Here is a 24894-nt window from a genome sequence, read left to right as displayed (position 1 = left end):
TTGAAATTAATTTTTAAGTTTAAAATTAAAATTTTGAAATTAATTTTTAAGTTTGAAATTGAAATTTTGAAATTAATTTTTAAGTTTAAAATTAAAATTTGCAATTAATTTTTAAGTCTAAAATTGAAATTTTGAAATTAATTTTTAAGTTTAAAATTAAAATTTTGAAATTAAGTTTTAAGTTTAAAATTAAAATTTTGAAATTAATTTTTAAGTTCGAAATTGAAATTTTAAAATTAATTTTTAAGTTTAAAATTAAAATTTTGAAATTAATTTTTAAGTTTAAAATTAAATTTTTAAATTAATTTTAAAGTTTAAAATTAAAATTTTGGAATTAATTTTTAAGTTTAAAATTAAAATTTTGAAATTAATTTTTAAGTTTAAAATTAAAATTTGAAATTAATTTTTAAGTTTAAAATTAAAATTTTGAAATTAATTTTCAAGTTTAAAATTAAAATTTTGAAATTAATTTTTAAGTTTGAAATTGAAATTTTGAAATTAATTTTTAAGTTTAAAATTAAAATTTTGAAATTAATTTTTAAGTTTAAAATTAAAATTTTGAAATTAATTTTTAAGTTTAAAATTAAAATTTGAATAATTTTTAAGTTTAAAATTGAAATTTTGAAATTAATTTTTAAGTTTAAAATTTAAATTTTGAAATTAAGTTTTAAGTTTAAAATTAAAATTTTGAAATTAATTTTTAAGTTTGAAATTGAAATTTTGAAATTAATTTTTAAGTTTAAAATTGAAATTTATTAATTTTATTTAAATTAAATTTTGAAATTAATTTTTAAGTTTGAAATTAAAATTTTGAAATTAAGTTTTAAGTTTAAAATTAAAATTTTGAAATTAATTTTTAAGTTTGAAATTGAAATTTTGAAATTAATTTTTAAGTTTAAAATTGAAATTTTGAAATTAATTTTTAAGTTTGAAATTGAAATTTTGAAATTAATTTTTAAGTTTAAAATTAAAATTTTGAAATTAATTTTTAAGTTTAAAATTGAAATTTTGAAATTAATATTTAAGTTTAAAATTGAAAATTTGAAATTAATTTTTAAGTTTAAAATTAAAATTTGAAATTAATTTTTATGTTTAAAATTGAAATTTTGAAATTAATTTTTAAGTTTAAAATTAAAATTTTGAAATTAATTTTTAATTAAACAAATTTAAGCCTTATTCATCTCACCCGATCTATATTATCAATCAGGGAATCCTATGATTTTGTGAGATGAAATTGGATTTTTAATTATGGAGTTTTGGTTCAACTTGTGTTAGATTCAGATTTAGCTTTGGTCTCCACAAATAGGCAATCTTCGGATAAACTTCTAAGCTTGGTGAGTCACATGGACGTCATTAGTAGTAACCAACCTTTCGAGGTTTTCCGAATAGTCCTATCCACGGAGCTTAGTACTAAATTTTGGTCTAACTGGTTAGGATTCATTTAAGGGTAGCTTCGGTCAGTTCCACTTGGCCAAATGCACCAGATCGAAACCATATATTTCTAGGCATGCGATGCCCAAGCTTCCCTAACGTACTATCATCCAAAAACTTCACCAGTACCATGATTCAAGTTAAACTTGGTCTCTTTTTAACTAATCCTAATTACCCTGCCGGGTTAGTTGATTTTGGAGGTGCCAGCTATTCTGGAGCCTCCCCCTGAATTATTGACCTTTAATTTAAATTTTCGTTTTAGGTTTGTGTCTGTTTCTTTTATAATTGTAATTAACTTGGCGATAGTTTATATTTTGTTGAATTTTAAATTTTAAATTTTTCGATTTAGGTTTGTATTTTGGTTTTTTATTTGGTTTAATCGAGTTTATATAATATACTTTTTCTTTAAGTATATAATATTGATTAAGTCCTACTTGCGTGGTCAGACACGCTTTTGGAACCCAAGCTTGATTAGTTGATTTGTATTGAGTTATTAATGACTTAAAAGTTTTATTTGAGTTCGACTTATATCCGAGTCCGGTTTTATTATAACATGCTTTTTGATTGTTCAGAATTAAGTCAAGATTTTTTGATCATGTTGTAAATTTTTCTAGCATTTCTTTTAAATTGTTAATATCATTTTTTAATGATAAATTCTCCTCCTCAAGTGTTAGATCTTGAGTTGGATTTGAATTTTTTATTTGTTCCTTGAGGTTTTGATTTTCCTCAAGAAGAGATTTGTTTTCATTTTCTATTTTAATTAATTTACTATTTAAACAGGAAATAATTCTAAAAAAAAATTTATTTAAATTAAAATATACCTCATTTGGGCCTTCGAAAACGAGTACGGACTCGTGGCTTGTTTCGGGTTCAGACCCGTCTTCATCTTCCGACTCGTCTTCTGTTTCAGCTTCGCGGGCCATCAGTGCGAGGTGGCTCTGATGTTTCTGCTCTTCTTCCTCCGATTCGTCCGAGGAGTCGTCCCACGTTGCTTTGAGGGCCTTCTTTTTGGTTGACTTTAGTTTGTCGAACTTCAGTTTTGGGCATTCGTTCTTGTAGTGTCCCTTTTTATTGCAGCCGAAGCAAGTCACGTTCTTTTGTTCTGAGGGAGAACTGATCTTTTGAAGGTCCTTTTTGCTGAAGCTCCTTTTTCTCCTGGTGAACATCTTTCTTACCAAGTTCACCAGGTGTTCTTCGTCTTCGGAGTCTTGGTCGGAATCTTCTTCATATTCAGGCTTGCTCTTCTTTTCTTTGGAGGAACCTGCAAATAAAGTTATACCTTTCTCGGCTCCAGCATTAGTTTGTTCATGTAATTCTAATTCACAGAAAAGCTCGTCTAATTTTAACTTAGAGAGATTTTTAGAAATTTTGTAGGCATCTACGATTTATGCCCACAAACTATTACGTGGAAAAGCATTTAATGCGTACCTTATTAAATCTCTATTTTCCATCTGGTGGCCTATCGCATGAAGCCCGTTGAGGATGTCCTTGATCCTCGCGTGGAGCTGATTCGCCGTTTCACCTTCTTACATTTTTATATTAAGAATCTCGTTTTGTTACCTTGGCGTCGCTCGTTCCCTCGTGCAACTCGATCAATTTGTCCCACAGCTCTTTAGCGTTTTTGTGTGGACCGACTCTGTTTAGTTCTTCTCTTGTTAATCCGCACTGTAGAGTGTTGATCGCTTTATTTTCTGTTGACGCCTTTTTATTCAAATCTGCTGTCCAGTCTTCAGGATCCAGTATATTCCCGGAGTTGTCCGCTGGAATTTTATAGGGTCTCGTAACGCTCATCCACTGGTCGAAGTCTGTTTTGAGATAAACCTCCATGCGCTTCTTCCAGTACGGAAAGTCGTCCCCGTTGAAGAGTGGAGGTCGTACAGTGCTGAATCCTTCTGTCTGAGACATTTTAGTCCTGCGCACAGAAGAAAGAAAAGAAAAACAAAAATCCCAAGACTTGGTCTTGGATTAGTAGTGCGGAAGAAGAAAAATAATAAAAGTATCTAAATTGGTGTTGCACCAATTTAGATTTAAATGCAACGAAAAAAATTCAAAACATGTAATAATACCAGTTTGAAATTAAACGTAAAACTGAAAACTAAAAAAAAATTAATTTTTTACCCCTTGTCTGATTGGTGGTTGCACCAAATCAAAGCAGTACCTGCTCTGATACCACTTGTATGACCGTGATCGTTCGATAGAGGGGGGTGAATATCGATTCGAAAACTCGAGTGTAAAAGTACGCAGCGGAAAAGTAAATGAACACAATTGATTTTACTTAGTTCGGAGCCTGTGACGACTCCTACTCGAAGGCCCGTGGTCCTTGACCACTTTCGTTGGGCAATCACTAGCAATTCGAATGTGATTACAAAAAGAGTGCAAGAAATGCTAATGAAACAAAACACAAGGCTATACCGACAGAAAAGAAAGCTTAAAGAGCAAGGGCGCGTTGTCGGAGCTTTGTTAGCGTCGCTGGAGCACAGAGCAGCAAAGCAATCTGGGAATTCTGAGATGATATTGAAGCTCCACCCCTGGGGCTTCTTTTATATGCTGCTTCGGGCGCCCTGGTGTGACGTGGCAAGTCCAGTCAGATGCTCCACGTGGTGAGGCGACGCAGAGGATAAAAGTTGCCTCTGGGCGCCCGGATCCCCTCCGGGCGCCCGGACCACCTTTTTCCAGAGATTCCTTCTCCTGCAAAACAAGGTTAGTCCGAGGCAAAATATATCCTGCAACACAGATTGTTAGAACAATTTATAAAGTATGAATTAACAGAAAAAGTATGACTTAGATTCTGTTTTTTCGAGACCAGAATCTAGTCACGATCTCGACTTAGATATCCGAAATGGATCTAAGCCAGATCGACGCCTAATGTTCCCTTCCTGGGAACGCGTCCTCGCAGTCACTGCCCTCCAGTGACTTACCTTTCTTACCTGCCAGACGTCCGGTCAGCCCGTCGACCCGTCTGGACTTCGTGCCAGCTATCCGGTCAACCCGTTGACCTAGCTGGGCTTCATGCCTAAGCGTCCGGTCAGCCCGTCGACCCGCTTGGACTTCGTGCCAGCTATCCGGTCAGCCCGTCGACCTAGCTGGGCTTCGTGCCAGACATCCGGTCAGCCCGTCGACCTGTCTGGACTTATCCTGCACACTCGATCAGAGTGTTAGATCAACAATAAACCTAACTTAACCTATTTGTCATTCATCAAAACCTGGGTTAAATCGTTAGTGCTAACCGCACCAACAGGTTTAGTAGTGAGAAATAAAGTATAAAAAAAGAGCTCGAGTGGTGTTGCACCTGCTTCGAGAAGAAAACTCGATTGTGAAAAAATTGATCAGAAAGAGGCAATTGTACCGATTCCGATTAACTCCAAAAAATTAAAAAACTAATACCACGAAAATTTACTTGAATGGTGGTTTCACTAATTCGAAGCAGCACTGCTCTGATACCAATTGTAGGATCAAGACGTGCTAGAGGGGGGGTGAATAGCACTCGTGGCTTTCATATTCGTTTAAAATTATCGAAGATAAACATAGCGGAATATAAGTTGAGTAAAAACAATCGCTAACACAGTTTGTTTTTACTTGGTTCGAAGTCTATGACAACTTCTACTCCAAGGCTCACACTCGTTGAGTGTTTATTTTGGGCAATTCATTATTAGTTCGTAAATCACAATTATAAAGATAATTACAATAATATATACTTTGAATGTTGTACAAATTATACCGATGACTTTGGAATTTAGAGAATCGTGCTTTCGGTCGTCGGAATCGCGTCGTGGAGTCGCAGGGTCGTCCTTGAAGCAACGCACAAGAGAAGAATCGTAAGAATGAGTTGTATTTGATGCACTACTTGAAGAAGACATATACAAGCTGTTGAAGGTGCTTTCAACCTCCTTGAAGGCACCTCCAGCTCGGAAGTTTATCCCCGCAGCGTCGGAGATGATAACTTCCACAATCTGCGAAAGTTATCCCTTTGAAGGCGCATTCAAGTTCCTTGAAAGCGCCTTCCATCCCTATCCAAGGCATCTTCAAGCACTTGGAAGGAGCCTTTAGGCACCTGGAAGGAACCTTCAAGCACCTGGAAGGCGCCTCTAGCTCCCTCCCACGCGAAGCTTTGGCTAAGACACCCGAGATGCCTCCAACAGCCCCAGAGGCTCTTTGAACACTATTCATCTAAGCATTTCCTTATGCATCTCCCTTCTTATAAGGCATATTAATACACAAACAAAATATACCCTGTAAAAAAAAGTTAGCACAATAAAATACGAATAATAAATTATTTGACAGCATCTGAACTGTCCAATTCTGAGTTTTGGATTTCTCGAAAACCCTAGGTCGAACCGACGCCTACTGTTCTCTCAACCTACTCCTCTCAGGAGAAATTACCCTTTTGCCAGATCGGTCCTCCAGACCATCTGGACTTTTGCTCAGCGTCCGAGACTCTAAGACTTTATACTGAGTGTCCGCTCCAGGACCCGTCCAGACTTCCACTTGGTTCGCGACTACCAGGATTTTCACCTAGAATCCCCGACTCTAGGATTTTGCCCAAAGTGCTCGTGTCAAAACTTCACCTTGCCTAACCGCAGTTAGGACTTTTCACCTGCCTAGAATCCAGTAGAACTTTTACCTAAGAACACTTAGGACATTTCTGCACGCTCATTCACACTTATTAGATAACAAGACATCTTAACTTTTGAACCCTTTGCTATAATCAAAACATAGGTTCGATCGTCTGGTACTCCTTGCACCAATAATTATGTGTTCATCTATCTATCTTGATTATAACCATGCCCGTAAATGTCAATTTGACGTTTGGTACATCAACCGATTTTGCCTAAAACTAGCTGATGTACCAAATGATCTCAGATTGGCATGAAACTAGTTCCTATGTGTTCCTCTACCTCTTCTGATTATATTCATGCCCTTAACGTCAATTTGACTCAATATATTAAGAGTAATAATTTGTTGAACACGAATATGTTTAAAAATTATAATTCATGTTCAAAAAATTATTGCTCTCAATATATTATGTCAAATTAATATTTGAGGGCATGGATATAATCAAGAGAGGTAGATGAACATATAAAAACTTATTTCATGTCAATCCTCAGATTTACATGAAATAAGTTTTATATGTTCGTCTACCTCTCTTGATCATATCCATGCCCTCAAACTTTAATTTGACCTAATATATTGAAAGCAATAATTTGTTGAACACAAATATATTTAAAAAATTTAATTCATGTTCAAAAAATCATTGTCATCAATATATTATATCAAATTGAAATTTGAGGGCATGGATATAATCAGGAGAACTAACCGAATATATAGGATCTAGTTTCATGTCAATCCGAGGTCGTTTAATCCATCAGTCGATTTTGAACACAAATTAAAGTTTTTAAATATTTTTAATTTTAAAAAATTATTACTCTCAATATATTGGGTTAAATTAATATTTGAGGGCATAACTAGTTGAACATATAGAATCTAGTTTTATATCAATTCGGGGTCATTTGGTCCATCAGCCGGTTTTGCCCAAAATCGACTGATGGATCAAATGACCTCGAATTGACATGAAACACATTTTTCTCCTAATTATATTCATGCCTTCAAATATCAATTTAACCCAATATATTATGAGCAAGAATTTTTTGAAATAAAAAATAGTTAAAAAATTTAATTCGTGTTCAAAATCGGCTAATGGATCCAATGACCTCAGATTGACATGAAACTAGATCTTATATATTCGGCTAGTTCTCCTGATTATATCTGTGCCCTCAAATTTCAATTTGATCCAATATATTGAGAACAATGATTTGTTGAACACAAATATGTTTGAAAAAATCAATTCATGTTCAAAAAATATTGTTCTCAATATATTAGGTCAAATTGAAGTTTGAGGACATGGATATAATCAGAAGAGGTAGACGAACATATAAGAACATATTTCATGTCAATCCGAGGTCATTTGGTCCATCAGCCAATTTTGGGCAAAATCGATTGATGGATCAAATGACCTCGGATTGACATAAAACTATATTCTATATGTTTGACTAGTTCTCCTGAAGATATCTATACTCTCAAATATCAATTTAACCCAATATATTAACAACAATAATTTTTTGAAATAAAAAATAGTTAAAAAATTTAATTCATGTTCAAAATTAGTTGATGGATCAAACGACCTCGGATTGACATGAAACTAGATCCTATATATTCAGCTAGTTCTCCTGATATCTGTGCATTCAAATTTCAATTTCACCCAATATATTGAGAATAATGATTTATTGAACACTAATATGTTTAAAAAATTTAATTCATGTTCAAAAAAAAATATTATTCTCAATATATTGGGTCAAATTGAAGTTTAAGAGCATGAATATAATCAGGAGAGGTAGATGAACATATAAAAATATGTTTCATGTCAATTTGAGGTCATTTGGTCTATCAGTCGGTTTTGGACAAAATTGACTGATGTACTAAATGTCAAATTGACACTTGAGGACATGAATATAATCAAAAGAGATAGACGAACATATAGGAACTAGTTTTATATCAATCCGAGATCGTTTGATCTATCAACCGATTTATTCTAATTTTGATTTTGATTTTAAAAAAATAAAAAACTTAAAAAATAAATCAGTTCAACTGATTTCAAAACTCATTCGACCGATTTGATTAAAAATTCATTATTTGAATACATAATCAAATCGATTCGACTACTCTATAGTACCAATTGATTGATAAGAGTAAAATCAGAAATACTATCGTAGAAGCTAACAATTAACTTTTACATATTATAGAAACTAGTGTTTATATGTTATTTTCTATACCGTCAATCTTAATAAAATAATGTTCATCTAAAATGTAATAAATATAATAAAATCCTCATCCATTGTTTTGCTCATTAAATATTATTTTAATTAAAATATCTTTAGAGAAATAAAATTAAAATATATAAAATTATTTTTCTAAAAATTAACGATTAATTTTTACACCTTATAGAAGCTATCAATGTAAAAATTATAAGCTAATTTCCATGATCAAATAATATAAAAATATTTTAAACATTCTCTTAATGTAAAATGGTGAGCCCATCGATGGACACCATTGTTTCGCTTTTTTATTTGAATCAATAAAAAATGTCTCCACTTAAAAGTGAGATAGGGTAAAAGAAATTAAAATGAGTTATATATTAATTCAAACATAATGGTAAAGTGAGCTAGGGTGAAGAAAATCAGAGCGTTATGGTACTTAGAAGTTACTTGATTAAAAAAAGACATCGAGAGGACGTTCTTCTGATTTTTTATTCTCATATACAATTTACACAAATCACAAAGTTTAAAATATTGACGAAACTTGAAATGTAAATAAGAAACAGCAGAAATTACCACAGGTATAGTAGTCGTGTCGATAATTTAAATGGTAAAACAGTTAATTAAACCTTGATAATACTCTTCCATACATGAAATTCTAATCCCTATGTCAAAAAAAAACAAAACAAAACAAAAACACTACCAAAAGTAGTTCTACGAAACCATGCTTGATCCTAGTCAATGGAGAGACTCACAAAAATAATACAACTCTAACTCAAGTTCTAGTCCAGCTTCTGCCTTTTTTAATCTACCATCGATGATCGGTTTAACTGCGACAGAAATGCTTCGCTTGTCTACACTTTCTTGATGATCTGAACCACATCCTCGTCCTCAAGTTCATGTTCCTGTATCGTTAACATAACAGAGCTTCACAACCGAGTCTTCCCATCCCAGGTCAAGTAAACTTAAGTAAAATAGATCATTACCTTGCCCACTCTTTGCGGCTTATGCTTCACACTCGAGCCCCAAACCAGTGCGCTGCATATTTTGATCAGTATGAGTAACTGAACGAGGTCATCTTGGAAGCACGAAGAGCAGAAACGCAGTGGCACAATGTTAAGGCAAGATGACTTACTATTTAAATTGTTTCAGCATGTCTTTATGAATCCGATTACAAAAATCTTCTATGGTTCTCCTCTTGGAAGACAGAATCACAGGGTCCTCATAATCTGGGTTCAAGCCCTTTGGTTTTGTGTAGATCCGAACAAGATCAAGATACTCCCATATCTTTTCTAGAAGGCCGTCGAGGTTCCATTCTAGGTGAGCACTGTCTCGCAATTACCAAATACGATCAGTCACTTTGCGAAAATGTTTTGATAAGAGTCCTTTTGAAAAAGACCAGCTGTGTTGAGGATTCAAGATGATAACTAAATTACAAGGACTAAGAACAAAATGAAAGATAAGTCAATACCTGACCGGACAGTAGTGTGGAAGTTTGTCTAGGATTTCTAATTCTTCCAATGTTATCTGGTCTATCTTGTTCACTACATAGATGCATGGAATGTAAACTCTGCTTCCTTCAATTACATCAATGAGATCATCTGCCGTTGCATCGTATCTCAGGGAAACATCAGCATTATGTATCCTGTACTCGCTGCATATCGCCTTAACTGTTTCAAGGTCCAACTGTGTATTTGTAACTGTGGAGGTAAAGTTGATGCCACCTTTGTCTTTCTTTCGGAATGTTAGATTTGGGGGTTCCTTATTCAACCTGTCATTTGATGAAAGAATTACAGTTTGCCTTTGCAACCAAAATTAAATTCTGGCAACAGAATCAGTTTGGAGTTCACTCGTTTGCTACTTTGCAACAACTAGTGATAGCATTTAAAGCATGTAATTGTGCGCCCTTATGCATCAATAACAGCTCAAACGAAAACCTAGACGAATAGATTGTCTCTGAATGAAAAAATCCACACAAAACTGCAAAGTGATGCATATTGAATAGCAAACTCTCTGGTCATTGATTTGTATTAGGGCTTTCAACGTATGTACTGAAATATTCCACCTTGAACTTATGGAAAAGAAAAACGCAGTTGAATAGAGATATTGTGCCAAGTGGCAGATAAGGCACACAAAAGGTGAAAAGGGGCAAAATTCAGTGTGTTTAAGTGTACATGAAATGTCTCCACCAGTCTTGCATTTAAGTTGGGCACCAAAATGTAGCACATACTACCACAAATTCAATTCATAAATAATTCGGAGAACTTGCAATTGGCAGAACTGCTATCGTCCATCAGAATTTTCTATTTGAAATTTTGAAGAAAAAAACAAGAAATAAAGCTACAGAAGATAACCTCTAAAGACTAATCCTTGAGGACCCGACCTACATGATCACTAGAAGCCCATTAACCAAAAAAGGCCACCAATAGAGAGTGTAAACCACATAAAGGTGAGAGCTGCTTACCTCACAACTAATTGATATCATCTCTTACGTCATACACTTAACACAATATAGAACCTGTAAGGATAGATAAACTCATCTCCTACTTTACCTTATGCCAAATCCCTCAAGTTCCTTTTCGATAAGCCGCTTATGAGTTATTGGTTTGATAGCATCAAGAACAATCAAGATACAATTGCATGTCCTAGCTGTACTGATAACCTGAAAAGAGAAATATTTGTGCCAGAATTAAAGGATTCAGCATACCATAAGGATGGAGCCAAGGAGATAACAATCCTTTAGAACAACATAACCATGCAAAACTATGGATTCTACTTTCGAGAGTTCATTTTCTTCATACTATAAAATTCTTTCAAAAAAGACAACCATGCAAGGTAAACCTACTTCGTACCTGCCTTCCTCTACCCTTTCCATCCTTTGCACCCTCAATGATCCCTGGTAGATCCAGTAACTGGAGGAAGCAAAGATGCTAGAATGAGATATTTTATAAAGACAAAGAAAGTGAGATTCATTGACTAGAAAATCAACAGATCCTAGATATTGTGCTCCTCAGGTGCTACTTCCCCCTCGTAGCCTAGGTATTATGCTGTGTAATTGTTCGTTTAATTAAGCTTTAATGAATTGAGATGGTATCGACAGAAAGGCAAGTGCATTGGGTGCTACTTCCACCTCATTATCTTCTTCAACAAAAAAGTATGCAATCTCAGGCTTCAAAATGAACCCAACTTTTAAAGTGGCCAGCACATACAAACATGAAAATGGCTAGGCAAAATTAGTGACATTAATGAAGCGATAGACGAACCAAGTAATATTATAAGTCCAATAAAAATGAGAGATAACTGCATCGAAAAAATATTTCTTGACATGCTCGTACAGTATAAGATCATAATGAGCTACCTGAAGTTTAGCACCTCTGTACATGATGACACCAGGAATACAGGTCAAAGTTGTAAACTCATATGAAGCAACCTGTTGCAACACAACCATTTGGCATTGTCAAAAGATATGTTTTGCTGGACTAGAAAAATAAAGAACCAATAGATATTGTTCCCCAAGAAAAAAAAGAAATTAAACAAACTAAGTTAGCACATAGAAAGCATGTTACTCTTCAGAATACACAATACAGAATCAGTTCAAATAAACAGCAAGAGGAAGTTTTCAGAAAACTATTCGGGATTGGCTACATGGATGTATCCAACATATCATCATTGACTGAATCAACCAAATAGGCTGGAATAAAATATTGGATCACGTATAGAAACAGAGAATGATGAAATAATATAGAAACGAGAGATATTTCAGTTCATCATTGTGGCAGTACTGATAGCACAACTAATGACCAACTAATCAAATATTTGCAACATAAACAAGAGTAAGGACATAGAATCATACTGATTTATGAGACGAACTAAAAGAGCAGGGAACTGATATAAACAACAATGATACGAGCAGTCATTCCAGTTGTAATAAGAGAAACAGGTGTAAACACATACGATGAATAAAAGTGGTGTACCTCTGAGAAAGTTCCGGTTAATTTATTTAATAGTGTTGATTTTCCAACAGAGGGAAATCCCACTAGACCAACCCGTGCATCTCCACTTTTAGTAACATCAAAGCCTTCACCAGCACCACCAGCACCTTTGGAAGAAGGAGCCAAAAGCTCCCGCCGTAGCTTTGCAAGTTTTGCCTTCACATAAAATGACAATAAACACAATGCATACAAGATAATAAAAGACAAGACAAGGACAAAGGAAATAGTCACATGAGCCAAAAGAGAATGAAAGTCATGGAGAACTTCAACTTAATAAATGCTAGATAGGCAAATGGCACATCTATTACTTGTTTCCTTCAACCTTCAAATTACAAAAGGCGTGGAGTAATGCAATAATGGCTCCCATTGAATGAACAGGACTGGTTGTTTCTCTTATGCAAGCATATATGTCTAGATGCAATACCTTAACTTCAACCAATAGGACACTAAGCTTACCAAAACTTAGATAAGCGCCAACTCCATACTATAAAGCTGTGCAGTATCTTGCTCTAAAGTTAGAAACACTGGAAATATTCACCACCACAACCAACACATCATGCTAGCCATAATCATCTGGAGTTAACAGATGGATCTTATCAGTGAAGCTAAAAAGGATCGAATATGGCTTAATAGACATGAGCTATTGGGCAATAGATCCTCTTCTCTTCAAGGAAAACAGTTCTTCTACATCAAAAGATAACTAACAATAAAGATAGTTTCGTAAACAAATCCAAAAGACAGATTACTTATACAGATAACTATTATATCAGAAGGAACTCATTGTTGGAAGAGTTCCTTGGTCTTGCACAAAGTCAGTGCCTTAGTAAGTGTAAAATACGGCAATAAATAATAATTAAATAATAAAGTTTAATAAACAAATAACCTTATTAGAATTTTTAGGCATTTTTAGAAATTTTTCTGAAATTAATGGGAGCACGTATGACGTATTTTGAGGGGATGCATTTATGGGCTCAAGAAAAAGCCCGTTTGGAATACCCGGAGGTGGGAGTTAATTGAGAAACAGATCTAGGGTTTAATCAAACTTCCCTAAGTTATAAAAGGGAGAATTTCCCTTGCCCTAACTCCCCACACGACGCCGAGCTCCCTCTTCTCTCCCGAGCCCTCACGACACCGCCTCCCTCTCCTTCGCCGAGCTCAGCCGGCCTCTTCCCTGACCCGCGCACAAGCACCACGCGGGCGCCGGCCTCTTCTTCCCTCACGCGAGCCACACGACAGGCGATCTCCTCTTTTCTACGAGCACCTAGCAGCCGTCGACTCTCGCGTGAGCACCACACAACCGGCCCTTTCCTGCACGCGAGCACCCCAGCGCCGCCTTCCTTGTGTCCTAGCGTCGACCGACTTCTTCCTGTCCTAGCGCCGGCAGCCGGATTTCTTCCACCTCCGGCCCCTACGAGAGCTGTCCAGCAAACAAATTTCCTTTGTAAGTATGAGATGAATGTTTCTTTCCGTAGATTACGATACAATCCGGGATGATGTCTAGGGCATCAAGGTAGTTGTTTTCCATCTTGTTCCTCTTATGCCTGCTGTGAATTTAGGTAAAGTCATTTGGTTTTGATGGAGTTCTAGATCCCTCAAACTAGTTGTAATATGGTGGACAGATTTTCGGTGTAGGGTACTAGGTTTGTTTTTATGTACTCGGGTTGAGATGATTTCATGTTTCGTTGTGTGCTTTTGAAGTTCTAGGATGATTGTTGGATAGGATAGGCTGCAATGGGACTGTTCAGTAATTTCTACGGCGTCTGTCAATTCTAGAAGATACTAGTGTTGGTGAAGGTTTGGTGGTTCATTTATACTTCCTTAGTATGCTGTAATTCTGCATAAGGAATACTCGGTAAGGGTAGTTAGGGCTTGTTGTAGCTTATAGAATTAACTGCTACTTTAATCTGAATTGATGCTCTGTTATGGGATAGGTTATTTCTCCAACTTCTGTAATCCATTCTCTACTTTGCTAAGCAAGGGTTAGGCTGTATACATTAGTTTCCTTAAATGCTAGTTTAAATTCTGTGATTCAGTCTCTGCCTTTAGTGATTCTGTTTCTCATTAGATAGATTTGTAGATTTATGGAGGACTTATTTGGAGATTTACTTGATTAATTCATTATCCATGTTAGTTGATTAATTCTGTTACACGATTAGTCGTGAGTGGTCATTTGCATGAATTAGGTAGGGTTGATTCATGGCGTGTTGTAGAGGGTATAATGGCGTGGTTCAGTAGGGTTTTCTGTTTGAATTGGATTTAGGTAACTAGTTGAGGTATGAGGGGATTTGGTTGTAATCATATGATTTGTTGCAGGACACTGCTACGAGCCAAGTGTTCCGAAGTGGAGACAGCCTAGCACGGTCGACAAGTAAAGGAGGGTACTTCTTGCTTTGTTTTCTTTTAGTACTTTGACCTTGGTGCATGTACTATTTTGGAAAAGGATTGCTTTACCTTGACTCCACTCTTATTTTCCTGCGCTTGATACTTCCACGTGATCTTTGAAATATTCGTTTCCATATCTATACAGTCTCTTGTTGTTGTCCATAATAAGTAGCAGATACTAGATACCATGTTTGTATGCTTTGATTGTTGTTTATTTATGTACTATATTGAGCATGTTGGCTTCATTTAGAAATGTTTCATAGTGTCACCCGTACAGGGGAGATGCTGCCGAAATTTCTTCGGACATAGACTCCTCTGGGGGTGTGACAGTAAGTCAATCTAGTGGTACATATCCAAGACAGAATTAATGAAATGGCCTGTTAGGCTTGCATTCTAGAAGATGCACGCACAATTGAGCAAACCTGAGTATATACACACACATACATATATGTATATTGTAAATAAGTATCCACCATGCTTGCATAAGCAAGAAAGCTTAACCCAGCATTGGATCACAAGAAGAAAAAAAAAAACAGAATCAACATCTCATCAGCTAGAATTATGATTGAGACTGGGGGAATGTGAGTATCATTGTGCCAACCTGCTTACCATAAGAAAATAATCATTTTGGATTAACAACATCAACACCACCAATCATGCATCAATAACCAAGAAAAACACTTGAGGAGATCTTACAAATTCATTTGAGGAAATAGAAAACTCCGTATGAACAAAATACAAATATAATCCTACTCCCAAACAATTAGGACCAACAGATACATGTTATGAATAATCAACTTCAAGAAGACAGGAAGATAAGGGGAATAACCTTCAGCAGGCCAAGATGGTGAGCTGTTGCTTTATTCTTCTGCGTCCTTGCCATCTACCAGACAGAATACAATTAACACCATTAGAATCTTAACGGTAGTCAAGGCTACTGAAACGATTCAAAGTTACAAAGCACAACTGACACTGAAGCCATCCATATTAGAAGCCACAAGTACAACACGGGAACCTAACTAATCCTTGAATCAGTACAAAAATACCGCCCCACTTCTAAATAGACATCAATAAAACCATAAATGCAGTCAAGTTCGTAGTCTTAAGAAAAATAGCCACATACACTCACAGATATCTAAAATTCCGGGAACGACTTAAAACCATAAATGCAGTCAAGAAGTATCCCTAGGATTGATTCGCAGAGGGGCGAGGAAGCTAGGTTTATTGGAGAGGATGAAATTGGGCTACCTCGTCTTCGATGTCCTTGATCTTTTGCATGACGGTAGCCATTGCTCCTCTCCGATCCGGCGAACGCGCCTGTCTTCACCTATCTCACGCCGTCCAGTCTCGAGGTTTCTTACTCTGCGGTGAAGCCGAGGACAAAAGGGATGGAAGAGAATTTATACTATGGGATTAATAATATTATTATATTATAGAACCGAGTATTGATATCGTTGGGATCCGTGGCGCAATGGTAGCGCGTCTGACTCCAGATCAGAAGGTTGCGTGTTCGATTCACGTCGGGTTCAAATCCCTATTTTCTCGGATTCAATTTTTCCACTCTTTAATCTAATTTTGTTTTTTTTCCTTTTTATTTATGCGAAATCACAGAACAATAACTGCAGTTATTTTGTCATATAAATATAATCATTTGCAAAATCTTTTCCATTTAAAAATTCAACTTGTTACATTATTTTCAATTAAAATTTGTCACTCTTTTTTTTATTTTTCCCTATCTTTTTTCATTCCAAACCTCTCTCTATTCAAAATCATATATTTCTTTTGAAGAAAGTTAATATAATTGTGCTGTTTTAAAGGATATTTTTTTCTCCAAAATCTTATATTCGATTATGATTTTAAATGGGTTCATTGAGGGCCAATTAAAATAGGCCCAAAAGTGCCGCTCCAGTGAAGACCAGAACCGGAAAGACGGCCGCCCCGACTTGGGCGCGCCCATGGGCTCGATGAAAGAATCGAAGGCGGAGAACGGGGCGGCGGCGCCATCACCGGCGACGAACGGCGGCGCTGATCCTCCCACGTCCGAAGGGGAAAAGAACACGCCCAAGAGGGGGAGATCGGTGGTGTCCGGGGGGACGCCGCTTGAGGTTGGCACGCGGGTGATGTGCCGGTGGAGGGATCAGAAGCCCCATCCCGTCAAGGTCATCGAGCGTCGAAAGATCCTGTCCGGCGGTCCCAATGACTACGAGTACTATGTTCACTACACCGAGTGTAAGTTCGTCGCTTCCGGCTTTAGATCTGTGTGCTCATCTTGGCTGTTAGGCAGGATTTAGGGTTAGAGCTAATATTAGTGGTTTGTGCCCTGGCTGAGTGCCTTGGTAATTTTGAGATTGATAGAACCCTGCGCCATATCTTCGTGTGAAATCAGAGAAAAGGGGAAAGGGTATTTCGAGCGGATCAACCTCTGACAATTAAAGTAATTTGATTAATTAATTTTATGTCTTGCCTCCAAAGGTTGCATAATATTTCTATATATAAATATATGAGTGCCTTATCAACATAAGAATATTGATAATAATAAATCAATTAACTCACTCTAGAGGACATATTTTGAAATAGAAAACTTATGATTTCTAATAATAATAAATCTAGCAACTTATTCTCAAGGATAGTATTTTGAAGAGGTGATTTGAATATGCATATTTGAGGTTCGTATCAAATGTTTAGTTTCCCATAAATCCTTATGAATTGGGAAAGTGGCAAAGCACGTTTCATTGCTTAGACATATTTGTGAATTGTGGGCATTAATGCTTAAACTTATGTTGCTTCGACTCTAATATGCAATGGTGGCTTTTTGAATGCAAACATTTACATATCCAGGCTTTTTTTTGTTACTTCATTCAGTTTGAGAGCATTTTTACTCTGTTTTATTTGGCATTTCCCAGTACTTATGAGAAATGTTCCGTTTTCTGAAGTTAGACAATATAAAACATTAATAAATAAGAACCATGCTGTTATAGAATGAATAATGGCCATTATTTGGTAGAAAACAGATATTATAAGCTTAATTTGTTTTTACCTATTGATATGAATTTTTTGTTCAATTGTATGGCAGTGATTTCACGGACTTAGATTGATTGATAATGTATATGATGGTTGAATATTTAAAGTTGAGTTGGGAGTCACTTGAAGAGTTTTGGTGGCTAATGGTTTGTTTAATTGGGTGGATCTAGCAAATCGTTGGTTTTAAAAAAATTTATCTTTCATTATGATTTTATGATAAATATTATCAGAGATAAATTTACTTGGTAGGTTGTTGTAAAAATAGATTCTGTTTTTCTGTATATAATTTTTGTTTCTACTTGAATCTCGTGTCGTCAACAAGTGATTATAACATTTTATCTACAAGCATCATCTGTGATAAATCCTCAGTTGTCATTCTCTTAGTTACAATAAATAATTAACTTGCTGATCACCTTTCCTACTCTCTTTTTATGTAAATAATAATGTTCTTTGAGGCATTTCTTTTGCTAGTCAATAGGAGACTTGATGAATGGGTTAAACTTGAGCAACTTGATCTTGACACTGTGGAGACTGATGTTGATGAGAAAGTGGAAGACAAGGTACATCTCATAGTTTCCATTGTGGATAAGTATACACTGTAAATATTTATTTCCTTGAATTTAAGATACTTATTTGGAGGATGGTTGTTTATTAAATAAATGTAATATTGAATTTTGTGGATATATACTGTTATTCTAGCATTCATAACTAACTGTACTTCATGAAATATTTATTCTCACAGCCTGTAGCTGAGCAAGTAATGCCTGCAGTAATAGTTTACTTATGCACTGTTCCAGTATCTGGTTTGTTAGGTTGCTCTAACACACCCTTTTGCTGGAAGTGCTTTTACTCGAAATTGTTTTCACAAATTTTTCTACACAATCCTTTTCAGGCAATAAATTTGAAAATGACTCGACATCAGAAAAGAAAGATTGATGAAACACATGTTGAGGTACTCTCACTGAATTCCTTTTCTTTAACTTCTGGTTAAAATTGTGCTTTTTTATTTTTGAAATCTACACTGAGATATAGGGAATTTGGAAATTAATGTATGTGACCATTTTGTTGTACATTCTTGCTGTTTTTCTTTTTCCATTTTGTCGGTGTGGACAATCACAGACTGGAACCATGGGTATCTGAAGGTCAAATGCAGTATTTTTAATGGTGCCTTGATCCACACTTTTGCTACTATTGATACTTAACATTACAATGTCTACTCCCAAGAATTGCTATATAGCTATATAACAGTCAATTTCATTTCCTTATTATGATTTGTTTTGTCGATAAAGTTTAAAATTATTTATGGATTTAACTATAAAGTCACCTTTCATTTTTTTTAGTATATAAGAGCTTTTTGACACAGTATGACGGACATACAAGAGATAGACAGTAACCTTTCTTATGGCAAATATGTGAAAACAGAAAAAAGTACCACTTCCTGCTAATTGGATACTTGGATAATGGATTTAATCTAAGTTTCCTTCACTTTTCTTATCTCATTTACTCAGCATGGTCATGAGGAACTTGATGCTGCTAGCTTACGAGAGCATGAAGAGTTTACTAAAGTCAAAAACATTGCAAAAATAGAACTTGGCAGATATGAGATTGATACATGGTACTTTTCTCCTTTTCCACCGGAGTATAGTGACTCTTCAAAACTGTTTTTCTGTGAGTTTTGCCTCAATTTCATGAAACGCAAAGAGCAGCTTCAAAGGCATATGGTGAGCTTCGTCTGACTTCATGATTGTTGGTTATGCTAGTAAACTTAGTTATGTGAACATTGGTAACCTATGATCTACTAAAGTTCATGTTTGCCCAACTGACAATTTTTTTATTGGATATATTACAAATTAATAATTGTTGATTTTTTTTCATTACTATGTGTTGTTTGGATACCTAGCTGGAAGGAACTGCTTTGTCTATGTGTTCTATGATTTGTTGTATTTCTCACCATTAAACTAGTTGACAAATTTTTGGACTGTGCTTGTGCAAATATGATAACTGACAAATTTATTGATCATAAATAATGTTAATGTGTTCTACTATGCTCTCAGAATGTGTGGTATAGGTATATTTTTTGGCCTACAACATCTGTATTTCATTAGTTCTTCAACTTGAGTAGGTTATTCTATGCTTTCAACCTATGTTTGTTTGTCTGTACTAGGATTCAAAAGTAGTTTAACGTGCTGAATGAGTTCTGGTATCAAACTATCCTAAAACTAAAAAGCTTTTCTGAAATCTGCTTGAGTTCTCTTTGCAAAGCAGTCTCTTGTGCATGTGTGGCTCATCTAACAGATATGAAGTAAAGAAGGGGAAAAACACAGTAGCAATGTATTTGCACATAATTCATGTGATCATGGCAGGTCCTATTTGACTTACTTTGTCTTGGTTGATAACAGAATTAGTTAATTAGTCATTTAGGTAAATTTCACATTGATCCATGTTCTTGTCTCTCTTGAGACAGTTAACAAATTACATAGACATAGGTAAAATTAGGTCAATAAGAAGACTAGTAAAGAATTGTTGACTAATTGATATTCTTGTTTATTTATTATTATTGATGCTTGAGCTTTCTTGAAGATCCCTAAATGAAGTTTGTTTCCTATGTTGGTGTTTGGTGTCATTCTATGATGGCTCGAAGTTTCATGAAAAAAAAGAGATGAAATTAGTTTCTTGTGCTAAGGGGGTGATGGTTCCACGGACCAGAAGTTTCATGTAAACTGTTTTAAACTTGACAAGGACAGAATGTTTGTAAGGTAATGGATTGCTCTTTGTTATATGGATTGTTATGATACTCTTTTGACATTAGTGCTGCATAGATCACTATAAAGTAATGTGTGAATCTTTAAAGTGGGTTTACTTAAAAAATGAAAAGACTTTGAACTTCCATTCACATTTTTCTAGCTATTATGAGGAAGGTTGTAATATATTGACTGTCATAAAATAATTTCCATGTTTAAGCTGTTGCTAGAGAATCCCTTTTTTGCCTGATGAATCGAGAATGAATGCTCAATTGATTATGTGTGCTTTCAGTGTAGCTACCAATGTGAGTGGTGGGATAAACTAAAACTTATGTTAGTATGCAGCTATGGCCAGTTTTTTGGCTTGCTAATCCATTTGTGGCTGCTTCATTGCTAGTGTTATGTTCAGTATGAAATTTTCTTTTACTTGTTTTAATATATTGTTGCTTGTTTTTGCATGTGCTCTCTCATACTTCATAGAGAAAATGTGACCTTAAGCATCCTCCTGGTGATGAGATATACAGAAGTGGCACCCTTTCTATGTTTGAGGTTAGCTTCATATTCTCGTTGAGTTTATTCCTGTGGACTAGCATAAAATACACATTGTCACTCTCTTATGAGAAACTTTTGAGTGAGTGACTTGCTTGTTAAAGCTAAGCACTTTTGAGTTGCTGGATCAGTTGAGATCTATGGGTGCATGTGTCTGTATAGATCCTGTCCATGGATTTATGGAATGTGCACAAGCTTTGTTTGTATTTGTTACTTCATGGGCCTTCCTTTTTTGTTTATGCCATCACCACTGTCTTTGGCACCGTCATCTAATTTAATGCTTCGAGCACAACCAACTTTGTCATAGAATCCAATTGAATCATTTTCAGAAATTTGACCTGTGTTCACTTTTCTTTATCGATGTTGATTAGGGTGTTGTGAATTATATTTTATTGCTCTAATAGAAACTTTCCCTCAGGTTGATGGCAAGAAGAACAAAGTTTATGGGCAGAATCTTTGCTATTTGGCTAAATTGTTTCTTGACCACAAGACCCTTTACTATGATGTTGACTTATTTCTATTCTATATTCTTTGTGAATGTGATGATCGAGGTTGCCACATGGTTGGTTATTTCTCAAAGGTAAACCTTGATGGGGTTTTCTGTGCCCTTCTTATAATGATGAAATCTCACTTTTTTGACATTTAATGAGCTGCCTTGTGTCATTCAACTTTTACTAATTCATCATATTTTATGATTTTACTTTTCTAACTGTTGCACTCCTAGTATGACTTAATTCTTGATTATTATCAAAATTAACAACACCATGTGATAGAATAGGACATTTTCCAACTCAGTTTTATGTTGCTGTCTGTGTGTTTCCTTTTCTTGTTTTATTGCTAATATTATGCATCAGGGGGATTTAATTTTTAATGAAAATCGATTTCTTCTCTTTTTTTATTTTTTTTCATTATCAAATCAACTTTGCTTTTATCTTTTATTTTTTCTGTTTAAAACAATGGACAATGTGGCTACTTCTGTGTAATTTATGCTGGCCTAAATAAGTTATTCCCCCTTGCCAGTTTTTTTAGCTGGAGTCCTGTTCCACATGTCTGAATGAAGATTGAAATCATCAGAGAACAATGTGTATCTCAAGTTGTCTTTCTGACTAGTTAGTTAGTATGAATATTTATTTATAATTGTCTTTGAAAATGATGTTATGCCTAGGAACCAATTAATTTATTCGTACTGTAGATTGATTAGCTAATGTTCTTAAAGTATGTCTTATCAGTTAGTACTCTTTGAGTGATCATTTTAATATTAAGTTGGATAATTTCACAAATAGAAGAATTTCAACTTTTGGTGCAGATAATCTTTATCATAAGAAAAGAAGGGGTTGGTTTTCATGAGACACCCTTCCAATGTAACGTTGAGAATGTTCTTAAAGTATGTCTCATCAGTTAGTACTCGTTGAGTGATCATTTTAATATTAAGTTAGATAACTTCACAAATAGAAGAATTTCAACTTTTGGTGCAGATAATCTTATCATAAGAAAAGAAGGGGTTGGTTTTCATAAGACACCCTTCCAATGTAACGTTGAGGACATGAGAATCATTTCTCTCCCTTGAGAGGGTTGGTGCCATTGGCTCTCCCTCTGCAATTAGTATGCGTAGTGGATAATTTTTGTTTAGTCCTTAAGAATTTTTGTTAGTTATTTTGCAATGCAAAATCATGTAAACAAAATAGTATCTTCATTTTTTTCTTCTTTCTTACTTCCATGAAGTTATTCTTCTTTTACAAATTCATTGTTGACTATGTTTTCTTTACATCATTATGCAGGAAAAACACTCAGAGGAATCATACAATTTAGCTTGTATTCTCACTCTTCCTCCTTATCAGAGGAAAGGCTATGGGAAATTCCTAATTGCTTTCTGTAAGCTTCTTACAATATCATTAGGCACTTCCTAATGTCAGCTGAACATTTGTGTGAATCCCCAGAGTAATACTGTTTTAAACTAGTCGCCTTTTGTACATATTTCTAGTGGTTCTGCTGAGTAGAAGTACAATCTTATCATATTAATGACTTTTTCAGTATACTCCATTACACTACTCTGGTCGTCAAGCATTTTTAAGATCCAATGGAAGTTTTGCTATGATAGTTTTTTGGAAGTTTGCATGGATGTGCCTTCAAAGATTCCATTTATTAAGGTGGCATGCTAGTGTCTCTTGAACGATTGTTCATGATGTTGATACTTTTATTGATTCAAGTTAATCAAATCTTGACCTCTGCACTGGAAACACAAATACAAAACCTGATGCAGGAAAGCATCAAGCGGGAAGCCCAAAATATTTGGAAAGAATGGCTCATTTTTGGTGTTGCACATTTCATATAGGACAGGAATAATTATACTCATTTTGTTGGTCATTTTTTGATTTTGCTGTAGGTTAAACTCCAAATGATATGCATTTTTTTTAAAATCAAAATTTGTTCGCAGTAGGTAACCTATTGGAGAAGCCACCAAGGCAGTTATTTATTGTTAATGCTGTGTGTTTTAGTTATTTTTATATTTTCCCATATCAATCATGATTGTCCTAATAAAAAATTATTGAACTTGACCAGCCTATGAACTTTCAAAAAAGGAGGGTAAAGTTGGAACCCCAGAGAGACCCTTATCTGATCTTGGCCTCTTAAGTTATAGAGGGTACTGGACTAGGGTTCTTCTGGACATATTGAAAAAGCACAAGGGCAATATCTCCATTAAGGTAATTGTCGCTGCACAACTGCTCCCCGTCTATGTTATTATTTTTGATCTTTTATTCTCATTATTGGATATATATCGGAAGGATCTTCAAGCATAGCCAGTACACTGCTATTGTTTGAAGTTTGCTAGCTAATTAACATTTTCCCCCAAAGAACAACATGATTTTTTTTTTCCTGATTCATTGCTCTTGTGACAGTTCTGTGATGTCGGAAATGTTTATCAAATGCTCAAGTTTGTTCCATCAACAGGAACTCAGCGACATGACTGCCATAAAACCCGACGACATCCTAAGCACTTTACAGACTCTCGACTTGATACAATACAGGAAGGGACAGCATGTTATATGTGCTGACCCGAAGGTCTTGGATCGCCACCTGAAGGCCGCTGGACGAGGAGGCTTGGAGGTGGATGTTATTAAACTGATTTGGACTCCTTACAAAGAACAAGGTTAGTGTTCTCTTGTATGTAATATCAGCAGCTGTAGGTGTGTAGGTGTTCTTAGCACCAAAGATTGATTATGGTGTGCTGTATATCTCTCTCAGGATTTTGATGCTCTTCTACAAGAGTTTCAAGTAACAAGTCACAGTTTTATTTCTTTATTTGTTTTCTGTGTTACATTGTATACTCACTTTCATCCTAAAAACGAGTTGACGAGGTAAAGAAAAAACTTCATCATGACTTTGTATACTTTCCAATAATTCGGGAGCTAAATTTTGGCATCATAAAATGCTGAGTGAGGATGAAGTTAACATTTAGATTTATTTGCATGACGCTCATCTCTCTAAATTTTATTTTTTTAAAAAAAAATATTTGTAAAATAAATCATGCTAATCTTTTTTTGCCTTTAAGAAATACACCAATCATATTCTGCCACGTAGCCTGCAATAGTTATTCACCACGCGTCCTAGATATCTCGACCACTCTGTAGCACTCGGATTTCTGCTAGTAACCTATCCGTGTAAGGGTACGTGGCGTCCGGCAATTCGTCGGATAGGAAGAACTAAGGGTTATATAATAGCTACCTACAGGTCTTCGTCAGCACTGCCGGTGAGCTGAGGGACGGAGTGGGAACAAAAAAATCGATCTTTGATCTGGTTACAATAATCTATTACTTTCACCCAACTTCTTTTTAAAATTATTATTCATTATTTATGATCTTACAATCCACTTAAAATTATATCATATTAAATAAATATATTTTAAAATATTAAAATTATTTTTTTTTTTTAATAATAACAGTTAACTTACACATTTTTTATTTTTTTAAT

At 35.1% G+C, this 24894-nt stretch overlaps 2 protein-coding genes and 1 non-coding gene across 5 annotated transcripts; 2 read left to right on the top strand and 1 right to left on the bottom strand.

Moving 5' to 3' along the window:
- Positions 1 to 8839: 8839 nt before the first annotated feature.
- LOC122024693 (developmentally-regulated G-protein 3-like) lies at positions 8840 to 16005 on the bottom strand. Its single transcript, XM_042583367.1, has 10 exons — positions 15863 to 16005; positions 15444 to 15497; positions 12215 to 12388; positions 11599 to 11670; positions 11093 to 11152; positions 10793 to 10902; positions 9712 to 10011; positions 9376 to 9567; positions 9227 to 9278; positions 8840 to 9145 (listed from the first exon to the last, which is right to left on the bottom strand). Exons 1-10 carry the CDS (start codon positions 15902 to 15904, stop codon positions 9095 to 9097), a joined length of 1107 nt encoding a protein of 368 aa, XP_042439301.1. The 5' UTR covers positions 15905 to 16005; the 3' UTR covers positions 8840 to 9094.
- Positions 16006 to 16071: 66 nt separating this feature from the next.
- Positions 16072 to 16143, top strand: TRNAW-CCA. The gene has a single exon. It is a non-coding gene; the product is annotated as a tRNA-Trp (tRNA).
- Positions 16144 to 16494: 351 nt separating this feature from the next.
- Positions 16495 to 24301, top strand: LOC122023451 (putative MYST-like histone acetyltransferase 1). 3 transcript variants are annotated; one of them, XR_006123144.1, is made up of 10 exons: positions 16495 to 16843; positions 18107 to 18195; positions 18528 to 18587; positions 19144 to 19356; positions 20857 to 20925; positions 21344 to 21505; positions 22704 to 22797; positions 23485 to 23627; positions 23823 to 24073; positions 24169 to 24301. XR_006123144.1 is itself a non-coding variant. In XM_042581562.1 (10 exons), the coding sequence occupies exons 1-10, from the start codon at positions 16570 to 16572 to the stop codon at positions 24174 to 24176; spliced, it is 1311 nt and encodes a 436-aa protein (XP_042437496.1). In that variant the 5' UTR covers positions 16495 to 16569; the 3' UTR covers positions 24177 to 24301. The 3 variants fall into 3 exon arrangements, 2 of the variants coding, with proteins under 2 accessions (XP_042437496.1, XP_042437497.1); XM_042581562.1 differs by having other exon boundaries at positions 23875 to 24073; XM_042581563.1 differs by having other exon boundaries at positions 23823 to 24301.
- Positions 24302 to 24894: the final 593 nt, after the last annotated feature.

The sequence above is a fragment of the Zingiber officinale genome, chromosome 9B (genome assembly GCF_018446385.1).
Source record: "Zingiber officinale cultivar Zhangliang chromosome 9B, Zo_v1.1, whole genome shotgun sequence".
Lineage (NCBI taxonomy): Eukaryota > Viridiplantae > Streptophyta > Magnoliopsida > Zingiberales > Zingiberaceae > Zingiber > Zingiber officinale.
This window is presented reverse-complemented; position numbering and strand designations above follow the sequence as displayed.

What these genes read in the sequence shown, in the direction of transcription:
- LOC122024693 (XM_042583367.1), bottom strand. Translation starts at nt 15,904, where the DNA reads ATGGCTACCGTCATGCAAAAGATCAAGGACATCGAAGACGAG. An exon ending in GAAAGGGTAGAGGAAGGCAG is followed by an intron (nt 10,903 to 11,092) that starts GTACGAAGTAGG and finishes TTCTCTTTTCAG; the next exon opens with GTTATCAGTACAGCTAGGAC. An exon ending in AGCCGCAAAGAGTGGGCAAG is followed by an intron (nt 9,146 to 9,226) that starts GTAATGATCTAT and finishes TTAACGATACAG; the next exon opens with GAACATGAACTTGAGGACGA.
- LOC122023451 (XM_042581562.1), top strand. Translation starts at nt 16,570, where the DNA reads ATGGGCTCGATGAAAGAATCGAAGGCGGAGAACGGGGCGGCGGCGCCA. An exon ending in GCACCCTTTCTATGTTTGAG is followed by an intron (nt 20,926 to 21,343) that starts GTTAGCTTCATA and finishes ACTTTCCCTCAG; the next exon opens with GTTGATGGCAAGAAGAACAA. An exon ending in GAAATTCCTAATTGCTTTCT is followed by an intron (nt 22,798 to 23,484) that starts GTAAGCTTCTTA and finishes GAACTTGACCAG; the next exon opens with CCTATGAACTTTCAAAAAAG.